The sequence below is a fragment of the Schistocerca americana genome, chromosome 9 (genome assembly GCF_021461395.2).
Source record: "Schistocerca americana isolate TAMUIC-IGC-003095 chromosome 9, iqSchAmer2.1, whole genome shotgun sequence".
NCBI lineage: Eukaryota > Metazoa > Arthropoda > Insecta > Orthoptera > Acrididae > Schistocerca > Schistocerca americana.
In genome coordinates this window covers 184,774,914-184,801,711 of record NC_060127.1, presented here as the reverse complement: position 1 = coordinate 184,801,711, position 26,798 = coordinate 184,774,914, and the positions used below count along the sequence as shown (strand labels likewise).

At 41.2% G+C, this 26,798-nt stretch overlaps 1 protein-coding gene across 6 annotated transcripts in view; it reads right to left on the bottom strand.

Annotated features, from left to right (window-relative positions):
- LOC124550934 (zinc finger protein 2 homolog) overlaps nt 1-25,885 on the bottom strand; it is a 91,789-nt gene extending 65,904 nt beyond the window's left edge. The window contains exons 1-5 of one of the 6 annotated variants that reach the window (XM_047125738.1): nt 25,721-25,885; nt 21,331-21,411; nt 18,023-18,097; nt 11,475-11,537; nt 881-1,021 (exon numbers count right to left, since the gene is read on the bottom strand). In XM_047125738.1, the coding sequence (XP_046981694.1) occupies nt 881-1,021; nt 11,475-11,537; nt 18,023-18,097; nt 21,331-21,411; nt 25,721-25,738 (378 nt within the window). In that variant the 5' untranslated portion in view covers nt 25,739-25,885. Of the gene's footprint in view, nt 1-880; nt 1,022-11,474; nt 11,538-18,022; nt 18,098-21,330; nt 21,412-25,284; nt 25,304-25,380; nt 25,593-25,720 lie in introns of those variants that run through there. The other 5 variants (XM_047125739.1, XM_047125734.1, XM_047125735.1 and 2 more) reach the window with 5 other exon arrangements.
- Between the last annotated feature and the right edge of the window lie 913 nt (nt 25,886-26,798).

Sequence of the window (26,798 nt, the reverse complement as noted above, 5' to 3'; positions counted from 1 at the left end):
AGTCAGCAAAGGACTTGGAAGAGCAGTTGAACGGAATGGACAGTTTCTTGAAAGGAGGATATAAGATGAACATCAGCAAAAGCAAAACGAGGATAATGGAATGTAGTCAGATTAAGTCAGGTGATGCTGAGGGAATTAGATTAGGAAATGAGACACTTAAAGTAGTAAAGGAGTAATAACTGATGATGGTCGAAGTAGAGAGGATATAAAATGTAAACTGGCAATGGCAAGAAAAGCGTTTTTGTAAAAGAGAAATTTGTTAACTTCGAGTATAGATTTAAGTGTTAGGAAGTCGTTTCTGAAAGTATTTGTATGGAGTGTAGCCATGTATGGAAGTGAAACGTGGACGATAAATAGTTAAGACAAGAAGAGAATAGATGCTTTCGAAATGTGGTGCTATAGAAGAATGCTGAAGATTAGATGGGTAGATCACATAACTAATGAGGAAGTATTGAATAGGATTGGGGAGAAGAGAAGTTTGTGGCACAACTTGACCAGAAGAAGGGATCCGTTGGTAGGACATGTTCTGAGGCATCAAGGGATCACCAATTTAGTATTGGAGGGCAGCGTGGAGGGTAAAAATCGTAGAGGGAGACCAAGAGATGAATACACTAAACAGATTCAGAAGGATGTAGGTTGCAGTAGGTACTGGGAGATGAAAAAGCTTGCACAGGATAGAGTAGCATGGAGAGCTGCATCAAACCAGTCTCAGGACTGAAGACCACAACAACAACAACATATTTTGTTTGAGTGATAAAGTGGAACTACGCCTGGTGTTTACAGGGACCAAAGAACTTTTAATTTTTGAGGTATCGACAAAAACTCTCTGGAAGTGCATCATACGACTAATATCACATACTAGCATTAATTCGACTCTTACCTCCTTTGTATTGACAACCATATAGCCATCAACACTTTTCTTCAGCAGTGCATCATCTTCAGATATATCAGATTCAATTTCTCTAAAAGGAATTGGTGTTTCTGGATTTACTTCCTCTTTTACAGGAACAAGCTCCAGTTCCTAGAATTTGGAAATTGTACAATGTTTATTTCTGAATTATCTCTAAACAACAGATTAAAAATTTACAGTGATGGTGAGAGCAAAATCAAGACATAAACCTCAACTGTTTCTGTCTTACACTAGCTACACTAACTTTGTTCCATATGGAACAATTCCACTTTCTCTGATATCACTCCTCACAAAAATTCTATTTTTTTCCCTCTTCTTCCAAAGTGCCAAATTTCTTTTACAAGATGTACGTTTGAGATCCTTATTTTTTAAAATAGTTTTCAATCAACTGTTAACTATCTATCAAAATGCAAATATTCTTTAGAAAATATTTTATTTAAGGAAATATGCAAAATTTAAGATTCAGTAAAACATGTTGACAAAATTTTGAGCCTACTAAGAAGTGCATATTTCAGGATTTACATACCTCATTCTGAATCCCTAATTTCCTTCACATTGTAAAGCAGACTCTATCCTCCTCCAGAATTTTGTAGTTTGCCAATATTATTAGACCAAAAATAAAGAATTACTTTCTTAGAACCTTGATTTTTTGTCTAATGAAAAAATATGTTAGTATGCGAAATATTTCAAATACAATTTTTTTTTCTGGAATAATCTTGATGGGCATTAGTAGAGAATATAGGAGAAATTTGAAGACCTAAGACCCTACCCACAAATGTAGAATAAAGTATCAAAGTCATTTAAAGAACACCTAGCCAATAATTACACAAAACTACTAAATTTGTGACTGTATGTAGGTAGTGTTGATAATTCCTGTCTTCTACGTTATTACTGAAAATTTAATTGCTATATATGTAAACAATTTGTAGAAAATTTACACAAGTCTAAAAAGGAACACAGTGGACAAGGTGATGAGTAGTGCCTACCAGTCAGTCACAGGTAATTAGCCTATGGTAGTCAGTCAGTCACGGTTATGAGCAGGTAGTCACAGTCTCGGTTGGTCAGTTGTGATTAAGTGAGTTGTTACACATACAGTTACAAAAATTTACTGTGAGTTGCTACTAGGCAGTAAGTTTCAGTTAGGTAATGTAAATATGAACTCTCAGTGTTGACACTGCCACTCTTATATCTATGTTAGCCTCAGGGTGATTATTGGCTTATTTTTCTTTCTTTCTTTCTTTCTTTCTTTTTTAAGAATAATGAACAATAAAACTGCAAGATGGTTGTCACTTCATAGTGCTTGTTAAAATAAATGAACATTGATTGTAATTAAAATATCAGCTGTGTCAACTTTTTTATCGAAAATTCCTATCACTATTTATTACAACACTAACTGGAACTGACAAAGGAAATCAAACAAGACATAGAGCTGAGTAACTTTACTACAGATCTATCATGGCAAAGTTTTAGGTAAACTTACTGTGTGTTAGCTCCTTTGACGTTAGCCAGTGTCATGTGATTCAATTAAAAAAAGTCACAGCACCCCTGTTTCTGTAACCAGTATGCTCTGACTTTATTTATTTTGTGGTGCTCTGATCCTCAATGAAGTGGCAAGTGTGCACATATTGGGACTGATGCTGTTTCATGTTTGTCAGCACTATAAAAATGCTTCAGTGTAATTGTGTTGCTGCCTGACACGTTTCTGTTCATGTCTATTATTTAAAGAGAATATTTTGAGGACTGTAGTGTGGAACGACTCCTTAATATCAAATCATACAGAGAGTCATGATAATGTAACATCACTCTATCAGTCTGTTATAACGTCAAGTTTAACACATATAAGTGTTGTGTCGTTCTGAAATATAAGTCACAGAGTAAGTTGACAAGCAAGACATGTGTACAAGTTAGCATTCGAATGAACACTGAGTCCCAGTCTAGCGGCCGCTGCTCGGTTGGCTGCTTAGGTGGCGCAGCTGCTGCGTGGCTGGCAGACAGCGCCGCACGTAGAGGACGCGCATAAATGCGCGGCGGCGCTTCGAATGATCGGCGAGTCACAACACTTTTCCCCCCCTTTGAAATTGTTGCACTGGTCCTGATGGAGGTGTCCTGGAGATGGCTAACGTCCATAGGCGTTGTTTGACTCGCCGTAAAGTCTCGAGGAGGCGGCTTTCCGTACGGACAGAAGTGTCCCCGATGATAACGGGTCGAGATGACAGGAGACGTAGGGGTCAAATCTGCTGGGGCCCCATGCACCAATCTGCCCGTTGCGGCAAGTCCAGTTGATATAACATGAGACATGGGCGATGTGTCGGCGTCCGTTGGAGGAGGAGGTGAGTAGATTGGCTCTGACAGAGGATGGTCCTCCGGTTCCTGCATGGGCACGTCTCCTGGTGGCGTCTGTTCTTGTGCTGGCATCGCGATGACGGTGAGAGGGCTACGTTGTGAGTATTGAGAGATGCCAAGATCCCGAGCATCAGGCAGAGCCGAAGGTGGTGTAGCGGCATTCGGAACATGCGTTTCCGGCACACGAGGCCGAAGCTGGTCCAAATGACGCACTGCAACACCCGTGTCCGTCTGGATTTCATACAGGCGTCGGCCACGGTGTCGTAAGATGCGGCCCGGACTCCATTTTGGCCACCTGCCATATCCCCGTACCCAGACGAGGTCGTCGGCGGTGAACCGGCCAAGTGAAGGCACCCGCGGCCGTGAGGTGGAAGGCCGCGGAAGATGAAGTAGTGTGCGGGGCTGTCGGCCATGTAAGAGCTCAGCCGGGCTGTGGTCGCCCATGGGGGTGAAACGGTAAGATGCCAGAAACTGGAGGAGTGCATCATCAGCAGCAGAAGAAGTCAGAAGTTTCCGCATCTGAGCCTTAAATGTGCGGATCAGTCGTTCAGCCTCATCGTTCGATTGTGGATGGAACGGCGGGGCTGTGACACGCATAACGCCGTGACGAGCACAAAAATCCGCAAATTCGGAAGAGGCAAATTGCGCACCATTATCAGTAACAAGCGTAGAGGGGAGGCCTACCAAAGAAAAAATGCGGGCGAGAGGACTGGTGGTTGCCGCGGTGGTAGGCGACGTGCAACGGACAATGAAAGGAAAGTTAAGAGTAGGCGTCAATTACGAGGAGCCAATAAGTACCTAAAAAGGGTCCCGCAAAGTCAACACGAATGCGCTCCCAGCGCATCACAGGCGAAGGCCACGGTGACAAAGATGACCTCGGGGCAGCGGCCTGTGACGCACAAGGGCCGCAGGCAGCGACCATGTGTGCAACTTCGGAGTCGATGCCAGGCCAGAACACATGACGGCACGCCAGAGATTTTGTGTGAGACACACCCCAGTGCCCTTGGTGAAGGAGGCGCAAGACCGAAGCACACAAAGACGCAGGTATCACAACACGCGGCGAAGCATTGTCAATGGAAAGGAAGATAACACCATCCCTAGCCGTGAGGCGGTAGTGCAAAGTGTAGTAGTTCCGCAACGGATCAGAAGTCTTAGCGGACGGGCGATCTGGCCAACCCTTCTGAATACAGCGTAAAACCCGGGAAAGGGTAGGGTCAGAACCCGTAGCAGCCACCAGCCTGTCCCCAGTGATGGGGAACCCGTCCACAACCCGCTGCTCGGCAACATCCAGGTGTAAACACAAAAGTTCGTCCCTATCGAATGCCTGATCCGGACCCATGAGAAGGCGAGACAGAGCATCAGCATTCGCATGTTGAGCCGTTGGCCGGAAATGAATCTCATAATTGAAATGAGACAAGTAAAGAGCCCAACGCTGGAGGCAGTGTGCAGCCTTGTCGGGAAGTGACGATGATGGATGAAACAAGGAAACAAGTGGTTTGTGATCCGTAACAAGATGAAATTTTGAGCCATAGAGAAAAACACCAAACTTATGAAGAGCATAAATAATGGCCAAAGCTTCTTTTTCAATTTGAGAATACATTTGTTGGGCATCCGTGAGCGTTTTGGAGGCATAAGCAATGGGTTGTTCCGAACTGTCAGAAAAACGGTGCGCAAGGACTGCACCAACCCCGTATTGAGAGGCGTCTGTGGCAAGAACAATATGTTGGCCAGGTCGATAAGTAGCCAGGCACGGGGCCTGTTTCAGCATAGTCTTCAATTTCTGGAAAGCCTCATCGCATGACGCGGACCAGTGAAAAGGCACGTTTTTATGCAACAGGCGATGCAACGGCTGAGCCACTGAAGCTGCAGATGGTAAAAACTTGTGATGGTACGCTATTTTCCCCAAGAAGGCCTGAAGTTCCTTAACAGATGTAGGGCGAGGAAGGGCATCGAACGCAGTGACAGTTTGCTGAAACAGACGAATACCATCCCGAGAGAGTTGAAACCCCAAGTACGTGATAGATGCCTGAAAAAATTGTGATTTCTGAAGATTACACTTAAGACCGGCAGTCTGTAAGACATGAAAAAGTGTGCGGAGATTTTGAAGATGTTCTTCAGTGGTGGAGCCAGTGACAACATTGTCGTCCATGTAATTGATACACCCAGGGACAGGGAGCAATAATCGTTCCAAGAACCGCTGAAAGAGAGCAGGGGCGCTAGCAACCCCGAATGCAAGCGTTGGTATTGATAGAGGCCGAAAGGCGTGTTAAGGACCAGGAACTGCTGGGAAGCAGCGTTGAGAGGAAGTTGATGATAAGCTTCTGACAAGTCAGTTTTAGAAAAATACTGGCCTCCAGCAAGTTTAGTGAACAGTTCTTCAGGACGGGGCATATGGTAAGTGTCGATGAGGCATTGAGCATTTACAGTGGCTTTGAAATCGCCACAGAGACGAATATCACCATTTGGCTTAGCAACAACGACAACAGGAGAGGACCACTCACTGGAAGTGACAGGAAGCAAGACCCCTGAAGTAGTGAGACGATCCAGCTCCCGTTTTACCCGATCACGAACGGCCACAGGAATGGGCCGAGCTCGAAAAAACTTAGGCCAAGCAGTGGGTTTGAGCATGATATGAGCTTCAAAGTCGTTTGCACGGCCTAACTCAGGAGAAAAAAGGGACGAAAACGTCGTCGACAAGGAATCCAATTGGGCATAAGGAATAGCATCAGAGACGATATTGACAGAGTCATCTATGGAGAACCCAAAAACACGAAAGGCATCGAAACCAAAAAGATTCTCTGCATCACTCTGGTCGACCACAAATATCGGAACAGTGCGAATGACGGATTTGTAAGATACCTCAGCATTAAACTGTCCCAAGAGAGAAATCTTCTGTTTATTGTACGTCCGTAATTGCCAAGTGACAGGTGACAGGAGTGGAGAACCCAACTGAAGATACGTCTGAGAATCAATTATAGTGGCAGCAGAACCGGTATCCACCTGCATGCGAACATCTCGACCAAGGATTTGGACAGTGAGGAATAACTTCCGTGAAAGGGAAGAATTGCAATTGACAGACAACACAGAATCAGAATCAGCGTCATGTTCATGAACATCATGTATGCGGTCGGATTTGCAAATGGAAGACACATGACCTTTCCTTTTGCAATTGTGACACACAGCCCAACGTTGGAGACAATCCTCGCGTGAATGTTTCGTAAAACACCGCGGGCATGAAGGAAGTTGCCGGGGGTTTTGCTGCAGTTTATTAGCGGGTTGTTTATGGTTAGGCCGAGGCTGGGCATGGGACCGCACTGCGGCCACGTCGGCCGGTGGGGACGCACCGCACGCGCCGTCAACAGCACACAGAGGTTGTATTTCCCCGACATCACCCCACACCTCTATTTGCGCCCCAGCGGCGTGAGAAATTTCAAAAGACTGCGCAATGGAGAGAACTTCATCTAGAGTCGGATTTGCCAACTGAAGGGCATGTTGCCGAACTTCTTTGTCGGGCACCGACCGGATAATAGCATCCCGTACCATGGAACCGGCATAGGATTCTTTGTGAATGTCAGTAACAAATTGACACTTTCTACTGAGGCCGTGAAGTTTAGCAGCCCAAGTGCGATAGGATTGATGTGGCTGTTTTTGACAACGATAAAAGGCAACACGGAGGCTACCACATGTGTTTGCTTTTGAAAATAGACAGACAGAAGTGAGCACATTTCAGCAAAGGGCAAAGACGCAGGATCCTTCAAAGGAGCCAATTGCAACAACAACCGATACATTTGAGGTGAAATCCAGGAAAGGAACAGAGACTTACATGGTTGTTCGTCCGTGACATGAAATGCCAAGAAGTGATGTCGAAGACATTTTTCATAATCAGACCAGTCTTCCGCCGTCTCGTCGTAAGGAGGAAAAGGAGGTATAGCCAACGATGAGAAACGCCCCGCATTTGATGCCGCGACGAAATCCCGAATTGCCGCTGTTAAGCGTTTGCTGTTCAAGGAGATATTGCAATAGTTGCTCGACAGTAGCCATGGAACCCTGTGGGTCAACGGTGAAAAGGAAAAATCCCATCCTCGTCGCCAATTGTTATAACGTCAAGTTTAACACATATATTTCAGAACGACACAACACATATAAGTCACAGAGTAAGTTGACAAGCAAGACATGTGTACCTGTTAGCATTCGAATGAACACTGAGTCCCAATCTAGCGGCCGCTGCTCAGCTGGCCGCTTAGGTGGCGCAGCTGCTGCATGGCTGGCAGACAGCGCTGCACGTAGAGGACGCGCTTAATTGCGTGGCGGCGCTTTGAATGATCGGCGAGTCACAACACAGTCATCTTCAGCTTTTAAGATGAATTCAAAGCAAACAAACATAATAGACACTTAAAAAGATACCTCATGTGTAACAAATTAATCAAATCATATAGATCGATAAAGCAAAAATGTGACAAACAAAACCTAAAAAATCCTAGACATTTAAATTTTACTGTGAAGAAAGTTTATGTAATAATGACACCAATTACAAATGTTCTACCAGAAGACTGATAAAATTTTGCATGTGCTGCTAGTTATCAATTATCCACGTGTGGATTATCTAACGTGTGCATTGCCTGTGCACAGTTTGACTTCTTTCTATCTTTCTTTCTTTTTACATAAAAAAATACAAACTGAAGTCTGAATATTCTATCAAACAGAGAATGAATATTTTGTTCAAGATACAAATTAGCAAGGAAAGATGCTAGCCTTGTTTAGGCAGCTAGAATGAAATTTTTATGAGCTGTCAAATGTTGCACAAAGTTGGACATTAGACAAGAAGTCAATATTTTACAATAGAAGTCAAAACAGAAGAACATGAACAAAACTGGAAGGAATATATGGAATGAATTGAAGAAACAAACATTTCAAAGATGCTCTTACCGCGTAAACCCAAAGGAAAGAGAGGTGTAAGGGGGAAGAGGAGGAGGCGGAACTGAGGCCAGAACAGATAAAACAAAAAGAATACAAATTTGTAAAGAACTGGGGGACAAAAACATCTGTGAATGGTTAAATAATGATGTGTACAAAGCAAAATGTGAGCAGCTAAGTGACATGTACATAGTGAACGTAAGACATTCGGTAAAGGAGGAGAGTGAAGACGAGGTGATCAAAGTAGCCGTTATTATGGACACTGTGGCACTGAAATACTTTGATCTGTTATTAGAGTGTGCAGAACAAAATATGTCTGATTATACTGATGTTCTGACCCTCTGAGAAACAGAACTGTCATCAGGAATAAAATGAATGAAACAAAGGAACAGAAAGAAGTTGACTGTTACTGCCAGATGCGAACTGAAAGCCAGTGACATTAAATACAGTATCTTTTTAAGTGTCATTTTGTAAGTAAACTACTTTTTCTGGTTGTAGTGTGGAACTAATACAGCGAGTTTTCTAATGTGACATGTGACACATCTTGTAAATACAGACTTCTTCTTCTTCTTCTTCTTCTTCTTCTTCTTCTTCTTCTTCACCTTGTCCCTTGTCTCTACAGGGTTGGCACACTATTTTCGTTTAGGTATTGTTAGTGATAGTTGATGGCTGAATATTTCCTTCCTGATACAAACCTCCCTCACACAGGTCAGAACTCATGTAGCTCCTCTGTTGGGCTCTAGAGTAATCTCATGTTTAAGTATGAGAATGCTTTCAAAATGTGTAGCATGTAACTGAGGCAAAATGTGGGTACAATCCTGATATTTACCTAGTTGGATGTGTTAAACTACCTAAAAACCACATCCAGGCTGGCCGGCACACTGGCCCTCGTTAATCCACAAGGTGGATTTGATCTGCGGTTTCCTACCTACCTGCCTGTGTCCTGGAAGTCATGTTTTAATGTGCATTGTTTCTTGGTTAACTGTGCAGTCTTGGGTCTGATTAAGGCTAATAACTAATATTTTGCTGTATACTGAAAGGAGTGAAGGTAACAACTCGTCACACACACACACACACACACACACACACACAGTTATAATTTTTAACATTTTTATGCAGCAACAGCAACTGATATTGTTTATAGCAGTCACACGATGAGGCCCATACAACAGGCTCAAAGTGAATTTGCTACAGCTGGTTTAGTTGAAGTGACAAAACCTTATGGTTATGCTTCAAGTTTTATAAAGTTGACTTAGGGCATGGCCTGTTTTAGGCAAACATTTAAATAATATTTTATGTTCTGAAGAAGACGTTATAACTAATGTTGAAACCTAGGTAAATGATCAAGTTAAGCTGCAACTGTAGGCTGTATATTCTTATCTACACACAGTTATATTGTCCCAGCCACCTACCTTATACAGGTGCTGCAGCTTGGCTGGGTTGGGGGTTCTGACAGGTGGAGGGGGTGAGAAAAGGATGTAGGAAATGGGAAGGAGGGGTGGCTGACAGCTGGGAGGGAGAGGCAGCAGTGGAATGGGCTAGGAATGTGGTACTGATGACCTCACAGTGGAGCATGGGGAGTTGCATGTTGTAAATGGCATTGTGGCGGAATGGATTGGAAGTGGAGGAATAAGGAATCAAAATGATTTGGACCTCCCGTCACCCCTTCTGCAGCACTAGCTTCTCTGAAGTACATACATGGGAACTGTCCTTACAACACATCGTTTGAACCTGCAGTCCCCTCAAACTAGATGTGCACTAGTCTCCATGCCGCAGCACCCCTCCCCTCCTTAACCTCCATCCTTCTCACTCTCCACTCAAATTCTCCTCTTGAAAGGCTCTCTCACTTCTACACTCCTGGAAATTGAAATAAGAACACCGTGAATTCATTGTCCCAGGAAGGGAAAACTTTATTGACACATTCCTGGGGTCAGATACATCACATGATCACACTGACAGAACCACAGGCACATAGACACAGGCAACAGAGGATGCACAATGTCGGCAGTAGTACAGTGTATATCCACCTTTCGCAGCAATGCAGGCTGCTATTCTCCCATGGAGACGATCGTAGAGATGCTGGATGTAGTCCTGTGGAACGGCTTGCCATGCCATTTCCACCTGGTGCCTCAGTTGGACCAGCGTTCGTGCTGGACGTGCAGACCGCGTGAGACGACGCTTCATCCAGTCCCAAACATGCTCAATGGGGGACAGATCCGGAGATCTTGCTGGCCAGGGTAGTTGACTTACACCTTCTAGAGCACGTTGGGTGGCACGGGATACATGCGGACGTGCATTGTCCTGTTGGAACAGCAAGTTCCCTTGCCGGTCTAGGAATGGTAGAACGATGGGTTCGATGACGGTTTGGATGTACCGTGCACTATTCAGTGTCCCCTCGACGATCACCAGTGGTGTACGGCCAGTGTAGGAGATCGCTCCCCACACCATGATGCCGCGTGTTGGCCCTGTGTGCCTCGGTCGTATGCAGCCCTGATTGTGGCGCTCACCTGCACGGCGCCAAACACGCATACGACCATCATTGGCACCAAGGCAGAAGCGACTCTCATCGCTGAAGACGACACGTCTCCATTCGTCCCTCCATTCACGCCTATCGCGACACCACCGGAGGCGGGCTGCACGATGTTGGGGCCTGAGCGGAAGATGGCCTAACGGTGTGCGGGACCGTAGCCCAGCTTCATGGAGACGGTTGCGAATGGTCCTCGCCGATACCCCAGGAGCAACAGTGTCCCTAATTTGCTGGGAAGTGGCGGTGCGGTCCCCTATGGCACTGCGTAGGATCCTACGGTCTTGGCGTGCATCCGTGCGTCGCTGCGGTCCGGTCCCAGGTCGACGGGCACATGCACCTTCCGCCGACCACTGTCGACAACATCGATGTACTGTGGAGACCTCACGCCCCACGTGTTGAGCAATTCGGCGGTACGTCCACCCGGCCTCCCGCATGCCCACTATACGCCCTCGCTCAAAGTCCGTCAACTCCACATACGGTTCACGTCCACGCTGTTGCGGCATGCTACCAGTGTTAAAGACTGCGATGGAGCTCCGTATGCCACGGCAAACTGGCTGACACTGACGGCGGCGGTGCACAAATGCTGCGCAGCTAGCGCCATTCGACGGCCAACACCGCGGTTCCTGGTGTGTCCGCTGTGCCGTGCGTGTGATCATTGCTTGTACAGCCCTCTCGCAGTGTCCGGAGCAAGTATGGTGGGTCTGACACACCGGTGTCAATGTGTTCTTTTTTCCATTTCCAGGAGTGTATTTCACAAATAAGGCTAAGTTTATCACTCACCTCCCAACCTTCCAGGTAATTATCTGTCGGCTCTTCCTTAATTGCTACCAACATCTGGGTACACTGAAAGCAGAAACATAGCACATTATACCAATATGCAACTGTAATGTGGATAGAAAGAGTATTTGAAGTAAATTGTCTCCCAAACACACAAATTTAAATTTTGAATCTCACACAGAGAATCTTCTGTCTGAAGCTGTTGGATAAATTGGTTTCAAATATATTTCTACTTTATGGTACAATTTAGACAACAACAATATGGAAAAACAAGCAGCTACAACAAAATTTAAATACCCATTCTGTAGGTGAGAATGGAAGAAAGAGTAGAGAGGAACTTCCCGACAAAAGAAATATTAATTCTGCTATTAACACTCAGCTGCTTTCACCCATGAAAACACCAAATTGGTAGACATAACAATTCATTAAAATTGGACTGAGCACAACTAAGCTTGTGTATTTACATTTTTTGGCTTTGCCAATTCATAATGAAATTGTCAGCTTCCAAACGAACTTCGATCTCAGACTGTGCTACAGATCAACTTGTCCCCACAAACTATTTACTAGAACAAAATAGAGAAGAAAAACTAAATATTGTCAATATTCCGTTTCAGCTCTGTTTATGCACATAAAATGCTACAATCCAGGTTATGTGTAAAAGCCAATGCCTGGTTAGTTAGTTAGTTGGTTACATGTTCCATAAATCATTTGAATGATTCTTTTATTAAGGTGATGTGAAAACAGTTAATTTACAGGAAATGTATACATGATTAGCATTAACATTAACAACACAGTATTATTAGTTTTTTTTAGGTTCAAACTGCTCACAAAGGCAGAGGAGGAACTGACTGCACTCTTAAGGGAACTATATCAGTGGTCACCTGAGTTGATATGAAGGACTAAGAAAATCTGAATGGTTCAGGAAAGAATCAGTCCCCTGATTAGTTCTCACCTAGTTTAATGCCTTCATAGTTGTATAAGGTAACACACTAACCACTGTAAATTAACTGGGGAAATGAATGACAGTCAAGGAAAGTAAGGTGAGAGTTCCCATCCTATGCCTCACCTGCACATAAGACAACATGTTCCATGAGTTCCTGGACTGATATTTCTATACCCCTCCCATCAGTCCATCAGTCCTTTGTATTACATGACTCTTAAACTGCGTACAGTAGTTGGAACCCTTTGGAATAACCATGTTGAGAGGCATTAGTCTATTGTTGTCAAGATGTGTGGACCTATGAAATTGTGTGTTTGTGTGTGTGTGTGTGTGTGTGCGTGTGAGAGAGAGAGAGAGAGAGAGAGAGAGAGAGAGAGAGAGCAGGAGCAGACATACAGTGATTCAGCACCATATGAAACTATTCTTGAGCAGCACAAATGTTTCTGTGCAGTCCAGACAGCTGGGGACGATGATGATCACAATGGTTGCCTAACAAAAAGTTTGACCAATGATAACATCATAGATGTAGGTAATTTGTTTAAAGATCATCATCACATGACGTCTCATATGACGGAGGAACTAAACAATGGTCCTGTGTAAATAGCATGAAAATTTGAAAAAGTGAAAGGTATGCAGAAGGACTGTCCCACATAATCTGATAGTCAGTGCTGAATGACACACACAAGTTTGCACCCAGACTGCAACACTGGATGAGCAGACATTTCTGACAGTTAAGGGGAATATTTATGACCAATGTTGTAACCAGGGCATTATCTACAAACATCAGGAGCCATTTACTCGAAGATGGGCTACCAGCAAGGGAAGACTCTACAGAGTTCTTAGGTTTGGAATAAGCACTCCAGACACAGGATTTCTTCCAGTATATGTACACCATAGAATACCAGTCAAATTGTATTATTATAAAGAAAATTTGCCTAACTTATTAGAAAAGGAAATTCTCAGTTGGACCTGTTGTTGTTGTTGTGGTCTTCAGTCCTGACACTGGTTTGATGCAGCTCTCCATGCTACTCTATCCTGTGCAAGCTTCTTCATCTCTCACTACCTACTGCAACAAACATCCTTCTGAATCTGCTTAGTGTATTCATCTCTTGGTCTCCCTCTACGATTTTTACCCTTTATGCTGCCCTCCAATGCTAAATTTGTGATCCCTTGATGCCTCAGAACATGCCATACCAATTGGTCCCTTCTTCTGGTCAAGTTGTGCCACGAACTCCTCTTCTCCCCTATTATATTCAATACTTCCTCATTAGTTACGTGATCTACCCATCTAATTTTCAGCATTCTTCTACAGCACCACATTTCGAAAGCATCTATTCTCTTCTTGTCTTAACTATTTATCGTCCACGTTTCACTTCCATACATGGCTACACTCCATACAAATACTTTCAGAAACGACTTCCTAACACTTAAATCTATACTCGAAGTTAGCAAATTTCTCTTTTACAAAAACGCTTTTCTTGCCATTGCCAGTTTACATTTTATATCCTCACTACTTCGACCATCATCAGTTATTTTGCTCCCCAAATAGCAAAGCTCATTTCCTACTTTAAGTGTCTCATTTCCTAATCTAATTCCCTCAGCATCACCTGACTTAATCTGACTACATTCCATTATCCTCGTTTTGCTTTTGTTGATGTTCATCTTATATCCTCCTTTCAATTTTTTTTGTTTCCTTTACTGCTTGCTCAATATACAGATTGAATAACATCGACGACAGGCTACAACCCTGTCTCACTCCCTTCCCAACCACTGCTTCCCTTTCATGCCCCTCGACGCTTATAACTGCTATCTGATTTCTGTACAAATTGTGAATAGCCTTTCCCTCCCTGTATTTTATCCCAGCCACCTTTAGAATTTGAAAGAGAGTATTCCAGTCAACATTGTCAAAAGCTTTCTCTAAGCCTACAAATGCTAGAAATGTAGGTTTGCCATTCCTTAATCTTTCTTCTAAGATAAGGCGTAAGGTCAGTATTGCCTCACGTGTTCCAACATTTCTACGGAATCCAAACTGATCTTCCCCGAGGTCGGCTTCTACCAGTTTATCCATTCGTCTGTAAAGAATTTGCGTTAGTATTTTGCAGCTGTGACTTATTAAACTGATAGTTCGGTAATTTTCACATCTGTCAATACCTGCTTTCTTTGGGATTGGGATTATTATATTCTTCTTGAAATCTGAGGGTACTTCGCCTCTCTCATACATCTTGCTCACCAGATGGTAGAGTTTTGTCAGGACTGGCTCTCCCAAGGCCGGCAGTAGTTCTAATGGAATTTTGTCTACTCCCAGGGCCTTGTTTCGACTCAGGTCTTTCAGTGCTCTGTCAAACTCTTCACACAGTATTGTATCTCTCATTTCATCTTCATCTACGTCCTCTTCCATTTCCATAACATTGTCCTCAAGTACATTGCCCTTGTATAGACCCTCTACATACTCCTTCCACCTTTCTGCTTTCCCTTCTTTGCTTAGAACTGGGTTTCCATCCGCGCTCTTGATATTCATACAAGTGGTTCTCTTTCCTCCAAAGGTCTCTTTAATTTTCCTGCAGGCAGTATCTATCTTACCCCTAGTGAGATAAGCCTCTACACTCTTACATTTGCCCTCTAGTCATCCCTGCTTAGCCATTTTGCACTTCCTGTCGATCTCATTTTTGAGACGTTTGTATTCCTTTTTGCCTGCTTCATTTACTGCATTTTTATATTTTCTCCTTTCATCAATTAAATTCAATATTTCTTCTGTTACCCAAGGATTTCTACTAGGCCTCATCTTTTTACCTACTTGATCCTCTGCTGCTTTCGCTACTTCATCCCTCAAAGCTACCCATTCTTCTTCTAATGTATTTCTTTCCCCCATTCCTGTCAATTGTTCCCTTATGCTGTCCCTGAAACTCTCTACAACCTCTGGTTTAGTCATTTTATCAAGGTACCATCACCTTAATTTCCCACCTTTTTGCAGTTTCTTCAGTTTTAATCTACATTTCATAACCAACAGATTGTGGTCAGAGTCCACATCTGCCCCTGGAAATGTCTTACAATTTAAAACCTGGCTCCTAAGTCTCTGTCTTACCATTATATAATCTATCTGAAACCTTTTAGTATCTCCAGGGTTCTTCCATGTATACAACCTTCTTTCATGATTCTTGAACCAAGTGTTAGCTATGATTAATTTATGCTCTGTGCAAAATTCTACCAGACGGCTTCCTCTTTCATTTCTTACCCCCAATCCCTATTTGCCCACTATGTTTGGACCTAGATCCCCAAAAAACATTTTAGTTGCTTGTCCACCATCAGTATGTCTAACCTACATTTATGTGACTGTAATATGTACCTTCACATTATTCATAATTACGTTTGCATACATATTCCTGAAATACTTCATTCTATCTTCAGGTTGATAATGTGACAGTAATGGTAAGTTTACAAAACATATTTGAATTTTACATTAGATGTCCATTTCATCATTACCCTGAATCTAAGAACTGGCGACACGAACTGCTTACGGCTATACATTTATGTCATATTACTGACCTGTGATGCATCCTCAACTTTTGATGAATGCATGATAATCACAAAGCTATCCTCATACCGTTCTTGAGACTACTCCATATTCCCTGCCTTCCTAACTAAACAACAGATATATGGCAATTAGTGAGGACTACACTTAAATGTCTCAGTAAAGATTCATCACTTAATACATTTCATTTGAAAAAAAGTGGTGTACAATAGGAAGACCTGGTTTGTTCTTCACACTAACTGCAACAGGACTTCCTCATATCCACCAAACCCAAATGCACTGCAATACAGTGTAAACGCATAATACTTATGGATAATCAATTTCTCAATAAGAGCAGATGTGCCAATATTCATATCACCATACAGGTTCAGTTGTACCTGGTACAAGTAAAGAAACCCATTAACTGCTGTCTGCTGGGCCCTTACATGACACTCCCATGCTGGGGAAGTGAACCTGTTGGGAACCATGGTGTTTTCCTTTGAACCATTTCTGCCTCTTGCACTCAGGTTTTTCTTTGGACCTTTTCGATCTGTTGCATTCATCCAACTTGGTGAGAGTATCAGACTGACAAACAGTGCTCAAGAATTGACCAAACAAGGATCTTACAAGCAACTGCTTTAGTGCATCAATTCAACTTTCTCTGGATTCTTCCCAAAAATCTATCTTCCTTATAACTACATTTATATCGTTAATCAAACTTAAATCACACTGAAGAAAAATTCCTAGATACTTGAAGTTGGGACTGATTCCAAAGGCTGACCACATAATCAGATGATATCTGCTCTTTTTATCTAATAATGTGCACTGCATTACATTTATTTCTAGCAACACACTATATATTGTGGGCAACCATGGCTGTAAGAACACATTCTAGTTAAACAAAACAGCAGCAGCTGTTGAATAATTCTTTATTAGGACAACCATTTTCACAACCAAAACTTGCGTCATCAGGCACATCTGAACAGATAAACCAGACAGTGGAGGAAAAATTTTTAAAAAATGTGACAAGAGGTCCATTGAAATCAAATGTAACTTTAATGATGTTTAGACACTATATATATGGAATGGGCAAAAACCCTCACAAGAATCAGGTATGCAGTAAGCATAACACTCACATTCAAATAATTTACAGTAAAACAGAGATTAGCAAATGTACCGTAACTCTCAGTCAAGTTGTATCTTATTTGGACTACCGTTCCTTTTAAGGAAGTTTTAATATAAGTGAGAGTGATGGAGGCATCCAATAATCTCTATGTTTTGCTATAAATGATTATCAATTTCAGTGACTGCTAACCATCTTCAGATCTGCTTGAAACATAATATGTAATAAATCCAGGGTGGAATCGTCAAGACATACAAACAAAATCAGCCAGGCCTCATCAAGCACAATGAAAAATATGGTAAGAACTAGGTCATAGTGCTGAGTGTGTTATGAATGGTAGTAACAATTCACACGATTGCTAGGCCAACACTGTGACCTAGTTTGCACCATATTTTCAGTTGTACTCAATAATGCCTGGTTGATTTTATTTGTATCTCTTGATGATATGACCCTGGCTTTGTTTTATCAGGATATGTTTTGAACAGATCTGAAGATGGTTGCCACTGACTGAAATTGATAGTAAAGGACAAATTTTTTGTGACCACAGACTGAAATAAAGGAAATATAATAGTGTCTTTTTCTTGGGGGACTCTTGGATCTACAGGAGACAGCATGAGAATGGTGTAACGTAGACATATAAAACATTTTCTGGCATCTACTGTTTGCATTCTGGCAAACATTTGCAGACTCTCTTCACGTAACATTTACCTCAATATTTCTTGACTGGTCTCTCAAATGGAATCTTCAAGGTCTCTATCATTTTGTCAGGGCACCATGCTGTCATTATATGTAACTGTCAAAATAACAAATTCATAAAAGTGCTTTGAAATGAGTTCTCATCCTGCAGCTGTGTGTTCTGTATGACATCCACACACAGTGCTATAAACATAGTACATTGCTGCAATATTGTGCAAGATATGCCATTCATCTGCCACAACACAGTACATCTGTACAGACTCTTTCGTCATTCTCTGCCTTACCTGTTGGTCAGTATAAAATGGCCTAAGAGTTCCATCATCCTCTTCTTGCTTAATACAGCTTACACATTCCATCACCTGAAAAGTTGCAGCACACTGAATAAATATCAAGTCTGAGCAAGATGATCTGTATTCAAATAAAGAAACACTAAAAAAAGGATGAGCAGTAATCCCAAGCAGAGGAAGAAGTGAAGACAAATGGGTAAAAGAGATGATGATATGGAGGGATGGAGGAGTGATGGTGGGAAGGGTACGATAAGTGAGGGTTCATTATTTTAAAATAATAATAATAATAAACCCTAGTGCCTTCGTTTATAGGGTAAGCCTGCTGCTAGAACAGCTCAGCTATTGGCTGCAAACATTTATACTACTGAGATGATGACATGTAACAGGCGAAAGCACAGAAACAACAATGCAGAGCAGCATATATGTCCAACAATTTTCAGTCAGGACAGCATTAACACATTTTGGCAATTACTATGCACGGACCTTTCAAGCAGGGTACAGTCTACAGAGTATTAAGAGATACTGCTTTAAATGTGTTGTTTTACATGTACCAGAAGATTTGAATCTTAAGAAAGGGCTCCCAGGATCAAGGACTAAATGCTTTAAAAAATGGGAATGAATGGGAAGACACAACATGGATGATTTGAATGTGAAGATTCCCAGAATGGACTACAAAAACAAATTTGGTTTTACTTTTATTTATTTATTATTTTCTTTTTCCTTAACATTTGTGAGCTACACTAATTAATTTGTTTGCACAGCATCAACTCTGTGATGTTCTATGATAAGAGACACATCAATTAATCATGAACCTTTGAGACAGTGTGCCAAAGTCATATAAATACATTGAAGAGTGTATGGATATGAACGGAGGCCAATTTGAGCGTTTACCACAACCGTGTCCCATTGTGCATAGTTCACTGTAGGTGGGAACACAGTTTGAAGTCATTATTTTAGTAACATACATTTCAATAGGCATTAACTTAGAGAGTCCAGCTAAAACATTCATTAAGTTCCGAGGCTGGATGATACTATCCATCTGATCTGTTGACAATTTTAATTTCTGCTTTTTAAATGTTACTTAAAATGGACGTAGGTTGCTGTAGTTATGTAGAGATAAAGGGACTTGGCGCAGGACATACTAGCCTTGAGAGCTGCATCAACTGAGTCTTCAGACTGAAGACAACAAAAACAATAACAATGGAAGGCATTTTCTTAATTCTTCTTTAAAATTATTATCTGCAGTATTAACTGTTTATTCGTTGGAGAGGTAGAGGCAATAAAGAGACAGAGCACTACCTTGTCTTAGATTGCTTTCTAGCACTAGATTTCTATTAACATGGATGAAGCTCTAATTAAATAAGACAGCAAATGCCATGAGCACAAATCGTCATCTCTCCTAGTCCTCACAACTAATGGGCCCCTCTCTTTCCAGGGTCTGAGTGACCTGCCTCTCTTTTCCAACTTATAACAACATAAAAAAAGGTTATAACTAGGCACACTTTCGGGGCCAGTGTCTCCTTCTTCAGGCAGAAGGGTTGAAATCTCATCGAGTGGAGTCCCCTACAATCAATCTTTCCTTCTCATCCTGTCCAGTAAGTCTCCCCTGCCCATGGTTCTGGGGTGACTTTTCCAAAATCTACCCCTTTTTCCTAGGCCTCTCCAGTCCTTTTCTTTCACCCCTCTTCTTTGCCCTTCAACCTTCCTGCCGGAAGAGGAGACATTAGCTGTAAAAGCTTGCCTAACAATAACCTCCTTTAGATATTTTATCTATCCAATTACATTATATTATCAAAAGTTGACTGTTTATTGTTATAAAAGCTAGGAATAGTTACAAAGTTTTAATTACCAGCAGAAAAAATAAAGTTACATAATTAATATTTGTTTGGGAATGCACGATTTCTTGGCGAATAGTGCTGATAAATTCTTCTCGGCAAATTAGTCCAGTAATGTCTTCATTTCAGAGTAATATTTCAACAAGTTTCCTACTTGTTATTTCCTAGCAACTTAACCACAATCAAACATTCATGTAGTTTTAATTATCACCTTGAAAAAATAGTTACATATCTAATGTTTTGTTTGAACACAGGTACGTATCTGTAGTTCTGGTATACTCGGAAATTCATGCACCGTTGTACAGGAGCCAAAACAAAATGGCACAGCCCATGGTTACGTTGGAGTATCATGCAGTAATTCATTTACTGTTCTGTGGGGATTTCAACATGTACTAGGACTGCAGGACTGTTCTTGTTAACAAACAAAAAAATTATGTAACTTTATATTTTTTATAGTGATTATTAAAGCTTTGTAATTGCCTCTCATAGCTCAGAATGCTCTGCATGTCTTTCTGATTACCAAACAAAAGTGGTGAATTGTTAACAAATATTATACAATAATTATCCCATTTTCTTAGTGATATTTTTTGAATTATTATTCGTAGAACTTATTCTTCTTCAAGGAAGATATAAAGACGATAAAGAATAAGAATGATCTCGTCTTAGAACTCACTGAAGAGGGAATTAACAACATTATTATTAAGTTGTGGTCTGCATGGGACAAATTTCTAGATTAGAAATATATTTCTTAGTAATATTTTGTCTTCAGCCACAATGTCTTTATTTTCCAAGTACTGTCCAATGTGTCTTACAGCTACAACTCCATTTCCAAGGACTACACAGACATAATGAGAGTTACATCTGCTTCAGTTTTTCACCTGCATTTGACGACATACAGTTTGTCTTCAGCAATGCCGAAAGTACAAATCTGGAAGTTTTTAACCTATATTTGGCTACATAACATTTATCTTCTGCAACAGCGAAAGTGCAAATGCAGAAGTTTTTCACCAACGTAGAAGAAGAATATTATGGGATGAAATGTTGGTGAAAATGGAAGCAGGTGTAACACCAATTATGTCTATAAAGTATTTGACAATGGAGCTATAGCTCTAAAGTTTGTTGGACAGTAATAAGAAAATAAAAATATTATAACTTAAGATGGAGCATTATTAATAAAATATGTCCCACCCTATAGAACTAAAAGTTCTGAAAGCTAGGAATAGTTTTAATAGTATTTTCTCTTCTTGGAAGCATGTCTGTCACTGGTACTGTGATATTGTGGACTGTCTCCTTGCAAATTAACTGTTAACAATCTCATGTAAGTGACTGTTTTGTGTGTGTGTGTGTGTGTGTGTGTGTGTGTGTGTGTGTGTGTGTGAGAGGTCACAAGATTTTTATTGTTCTCGACAGTTACACTATTTGTACCAATATTATACCAAATATCATAAATCATGTAGCAACTGAACTTACCTCACATCCATTAATGCGCAGCATTTTTTTTTCTTCAACTTCAGTGCGGCTGATGGTACACTGCTCTGAGCTCCCAAAATCCTGAAAGAACAAAATTCTCATTGCAACATGAAAAACAATGTAAATGTTTCATAAGCATGAACATCCTTTCTCAGTAAATCAACTGAATTAGGGTCAGATGCTTTCTCGCAGAGAGAGAGAGAGAGAGAGAGAGAGAGAGAGAGAGAGAGAGAGAGAGGGGAGAGAGAGGGGGGGGGGGGGTAAATGGAATACAACACTGTGACACATGACTGGAATGCTGTTGGGCCTCGTAGTGGCTGCCAGTGTGACAGTCAAATGGGGAACTGGCAGTTGTTGGCACCACTGTATCCACAATACAGATACTCTCAACTATCGCATATTGTAGCAGCAGATAGGCTGACCTAGTGATTTGCTGCATTGTGGTCAACTCAGTGATGAAAAATGACCAACAGAAAGCAGCTGTATCACCCAGAACCAATATTTCACTATGTGGTACAGACGAGACTCTCCCACACATCTGTTTGTCACCGGTCACAGAAATTATAACAGCAAGAGCTGAAGGAGCACAAGAATTGTTCAAAATGGGTTCCTCACCACGTGTGCTGAAGTGGACACAACACAAGATCAGCCGTAACCATCAGAAGCGATCCGAGCGGGAAAGGAATAACATGCTCAATCAGATTATTGCAATTGGTGAAACCTGGGGAATAAGCATATGAAGCAACACTGAATATCCAGTCACCAGAATGGTGTTATTCAGGTCCACCATGACAACAAAAAAGTGTGACAGACTCCATCGACCAGGCAGCTCATGCTCATTTTCACTTGTTACAGCCACAGTATTCTGGAATGTTTAGGGATGGCCACACTGTCAATGCCCAATACTGTTAACTTCCTCTTGTATCATCTCTGATGTTCACTTTGGTGAAAATGCCTGGCACTGCTGGATAACAAAATCACGCCCCATGATAACGCTACAGCCCACACTACGGGCATCATCAAGAATTGTGTGCAATGGTGGGGTGGGAAATCCTCCCTCCGCCCCCATCGCAGCCTTTGGCTGAAGCAATTTGCAGAAATCATGGAAAACCTAAATCAGGATGGCCGGACGTGGGTTTGGACCTGAATGTGAGTCCAGTATCCTAACCACAGTGTCACCTCCCTTGGCGCATACATTGGATGTTAGAAGAATAATATCTACACAACTCCAAAGACAGCAGTGACAGATAAGTGCAAGAAATACTGCACAATTCACTTAACAGTTCATGCATCCAAGCTGCCAACAAAAATGATATACAGAAAAACTGAATGTAAAACTGAGGGCTTGTTTGATGACATCAAGTTTGGATTTAGAAAAGATACAGGCAAAAGTGAGGCAGTTCTGACACTGTGCTGCACGAGAGGGGCAAGATTTGAGAAAAATAATGATACCTTGTTAGGATTTATTGACCTAATAAAAGCATCTGACAAAGTAAAATGTTGCAAAATGTACAAAATTCTCAGAAAAATAAGTAGAAGCTTTATATGGAACGATGGGTAGCACATAAGGAACAAGAGAGAAGACAAAGAGAGAAGCGCTCAGATTAAGAACAGGGTGTAAGGCAGGGATGCAGTCTCTCTCTCTTGCTGCAACCTGTAGACTGAAGAAGCAATGACAGAAATAAAAGAAAGGTTTAAGAGTGGTACGAAAATTCATGGGGATATGAAGATAATTCACTGATGACATTGCTTACCTCAGTAAAAATGAGGATGAACTGGATGGAGCAGATAATAAAGACAGGGAGTAAACCAAAGAAAGACATAAGTAATGACAACTAGCAGAACTGAGATTAGCCATAAACTTAATAACAAAACTGGAATCAATATAATGAATGAAGTACAGGACTGAGCTACTTTGGAAGCAAAATAATGAAGAAGGGTGAAGTAAAGATGATATAAGAAGCTGAGTAGCATAATAAGTGAATATTCCTCTCTCAAATAAATCTGCTAATATTAAACAAAGGTCTTCATTTGAGGAAATTTTTTTTGGGAATGTAGGTATGTACGGAGCACAGCATACTATGGAAGTGATTCGTTGAATGTGGGAAAACCAGAAAAGAAGAGAATCGAAACATTTAAGGTGTAGTGTTACAGAAGAATGCTGAAAATTAAGTGGACCAATAAGACCACAAGTGAGGAGGCTCTTAGAAGAATCAACAAAGAAAGGAACATAAGTGAAAATGGTGAGTAGGGGAAGAAACAGTATGATACGACATATGTTAAAACATTAGGGAACAAGGTCCTTAGTACAACAGGGTGCCATAGAGCACAAGAACTGCAAGGGAAAACAGTGATTGGAACACATCCAATAAATAATTGAGCATGTAAAATGGAAGTGCTACTCTGAGATGAATAGGAGAGTAAATCATGATAGGCTGTATCAAATCAGTCAGGAGAGAGGGAGAGAGGGAGAGAGGGGGGGGGGAGGGGGGGAGGGAGAGAGAGAGAGAGAGAGAGAGAGAGAGAGAGAGAGAGAGAGAGAGAGAGAGAGAGAGTGTGTGTGTGTGTGTGTGTGTGTGTGTGTGTGTGTGTGTGTGTGTGTGGTGGTTATGTTAATGGGTGCTTGACCCAATGTAATTTGACAAAATCATATAGCCTTATCCTGTTAACTTCCATAGTTTCTTCCTATCCCTCTGCATGACAGAGGTGACAGTAAAACCACAGAACTTTTGGATGGTCACCATGTTAGTATGGATGTGGATGGGCTCAACTTTATCTTTCATTTTATTTGATCATTAGTTCAATAACTGGCTGATTATGCCATGTAGTATTGAATGACAGCCTTCATTTCAGAGAAAATATGATAAGCTACAGTTATTTGCATGTTTTCCTCTTTGAAGTGCTGTCAAAAGGAGATTTAAATATAGTGTACATAATTTTTCTCCACCCTTGTTTGAGCTGGAGAGAGGAATTTCCACATTAAGCACTGACTCCACCTCATGGAGGTCATTCACAAGATAAATGAGGCTTATGTCTCTTACTTTGTAGAGATAAAAATGGTACACAGTGGTGATTAAAAGCTGTAAATGTTTTGAGGAATCACAATAAAAATTTACTTCATCACTGACATGTTCCTTCATAATGTTACTACAAAACATACATATGTAGATAGGGAAGCGGTCAAAAGATGGATGCACCTTATGCATGTCACTTATGATCTTTGTGGTACACATTTACTCAGAAAATACATGGTGCATAACTGTCCGAAAATATTATTCCACAGAATTTCAGTGAATCAAATTACAAATAGCAGAAAACGTTTTTGGTATTTTCATTACCAAACCAGCTAGCATACACATAGCAAATACTGTTAATCTGACTTTGAAGTTCATCTCTCTGTGCTAACTTGAAGTGAGCAATGGATATTCAATTTCAACAAAAGTACTTAAGTGGTAATACTGGAGTTTTGGTTTATTTCACTCTCCCCCATCCATTTGAATTTTTAATGCATACTAAGAGTCTATAGCTCTCTATCCAGCATTAAGAATAAAAAGATACTAAAATATTTTGACCCAAGTGATTGATAAATCATGTGTGTATAAAGTGCAACTAAACAATAGCTACTGCAACAGCTTTTAGAAAAGCAATTGCCACGTAAACCGTTGTAGATATGATTCTACTGATACATAAACACTTAGAATCATGCAAGAAGTATAAATGTAGTAAATTCCCCTGCATTTATCATGGAGTTGTACACACTTACTTGTCATAACAGAAAGTAATACATCATAACACTGATTACTTCACAGCAGTTTAACACAGCGGTGTTTATATGGAATATTCATGTCAACAAACACTAATTCAAATCCTGAAAACGATGTAAGAAAGCGCAAAGCGACACTTCAGAATAAATGTTTCAGTAACTACGTCCGGAGACTACACAATAAAGCCTACCTGTTTAGTGACTTCTTAACTTATATAACTGTGTTAACGATAAAAGTTAGTGAAGGCATTATTGATCCTAACGTGGTAGTCTACACATGAACTTACACAAGATCGTGAGACAAAAAGTCATATGTAATAACGAACATGGACGGTAACACGGAATCAATATCTAATTAATTAAACAAAAAAGATATACCGTAGTACACCTAAGACATAGCACAAAGTCTGAAACGGCTTTTTTTAATTTTTATTTTAACATGGTTAGGCGTCTTCGAAGGTACCACTTGGTTCCTCGTACCAAAGTACTTGCATATCAGATATCACTTTTACTATCGAACACTATGGGTTCGAGTTACGATGTTCTCTTAGGAGGGGAAAAAAGTGTGATTATCAGTACAAAAAGATTCCTCAATTTCAAGGAAACGTTAAAAGAAATACACGATACCTGGTTTATAGTATCCATCACTGGAGGAATTAATACTGTGCCCTTTTATGGCATTCTGACAAACTTTCACATCAAACAATAGGAAAACAGATTCATGCAAGCGAGTGAGAAAATGGAGAAACAACTCTTTCTCTTTACTACTTAAACGCTTAAAACGCAAATGTGTATGTACGTCACCACTAATGTCAACAACAACAATGTCGACAAAACATTCCCTGTGAGTTGCGAAATATCCAAATATCGACTATCGAATCTGGCTGGTAATTGGCAAGAATGATTGTCTATCAAACCCGCGGGCCTACAGCGATATATATCGAACATGCACTACATGTCGCCAGTGGCGCTAATTACGATTGATGGTTTAGTGCGTTGCCGGAGAAAAATAGTTTATCGTTTTCGGTTGTGAATAGCAATGAGTGAAAGCGTTGCTGTTTCGAGTGCTGGTAATCCCACATGGCGAAATCTAATTCCTCGGCTATGTAAGGTGGAAAGTTGTTTAAATTTTGTTGGGACTTCGGATTGTTTCCAAATGAGGAAAGCAGGAATTGCGTAGAATGTCATGGACTCAGCTCCGTGAAAGTTCGCAAGAACGGTGAGGACGCTGATTTTCCTTTGTAACTGTACTGCGCCCAGCGTCATAAGTGAACATTTCTAAGAAATGTTCACTTATGGCTTGACAGTTCCAAGTTATCCACTGAGAATAGCATCACTATGGTTTCCCGAAGATAAGAACACAACTTTTGAAACACAATTGTGTATGAACACCGAGTGAGACTACTACGGCTGCTACCCAGAAGTCTGTTCCGTTATAGTCACGAACGATAGTGTACCAATCGGTAGACAAAACGAAGTTGTCGAAATAAACGAATCGCAAATAGCTACTCGGTAGTACCAGGGAGGACGACCGATGAAAAACGAAGTTGAACAAATATGGATATTTGACAGCAATGAAAGAGAATCCCACAAGTGCTTTATAGTTCGAGTTTCTTTAAGGGGGAAGAAAAGTTTGATCTCTCTCATAAAGAACTTTCTACTGCCAGGCACGAAAATGATAAGAGACAGCTTTAAGTCACACAAT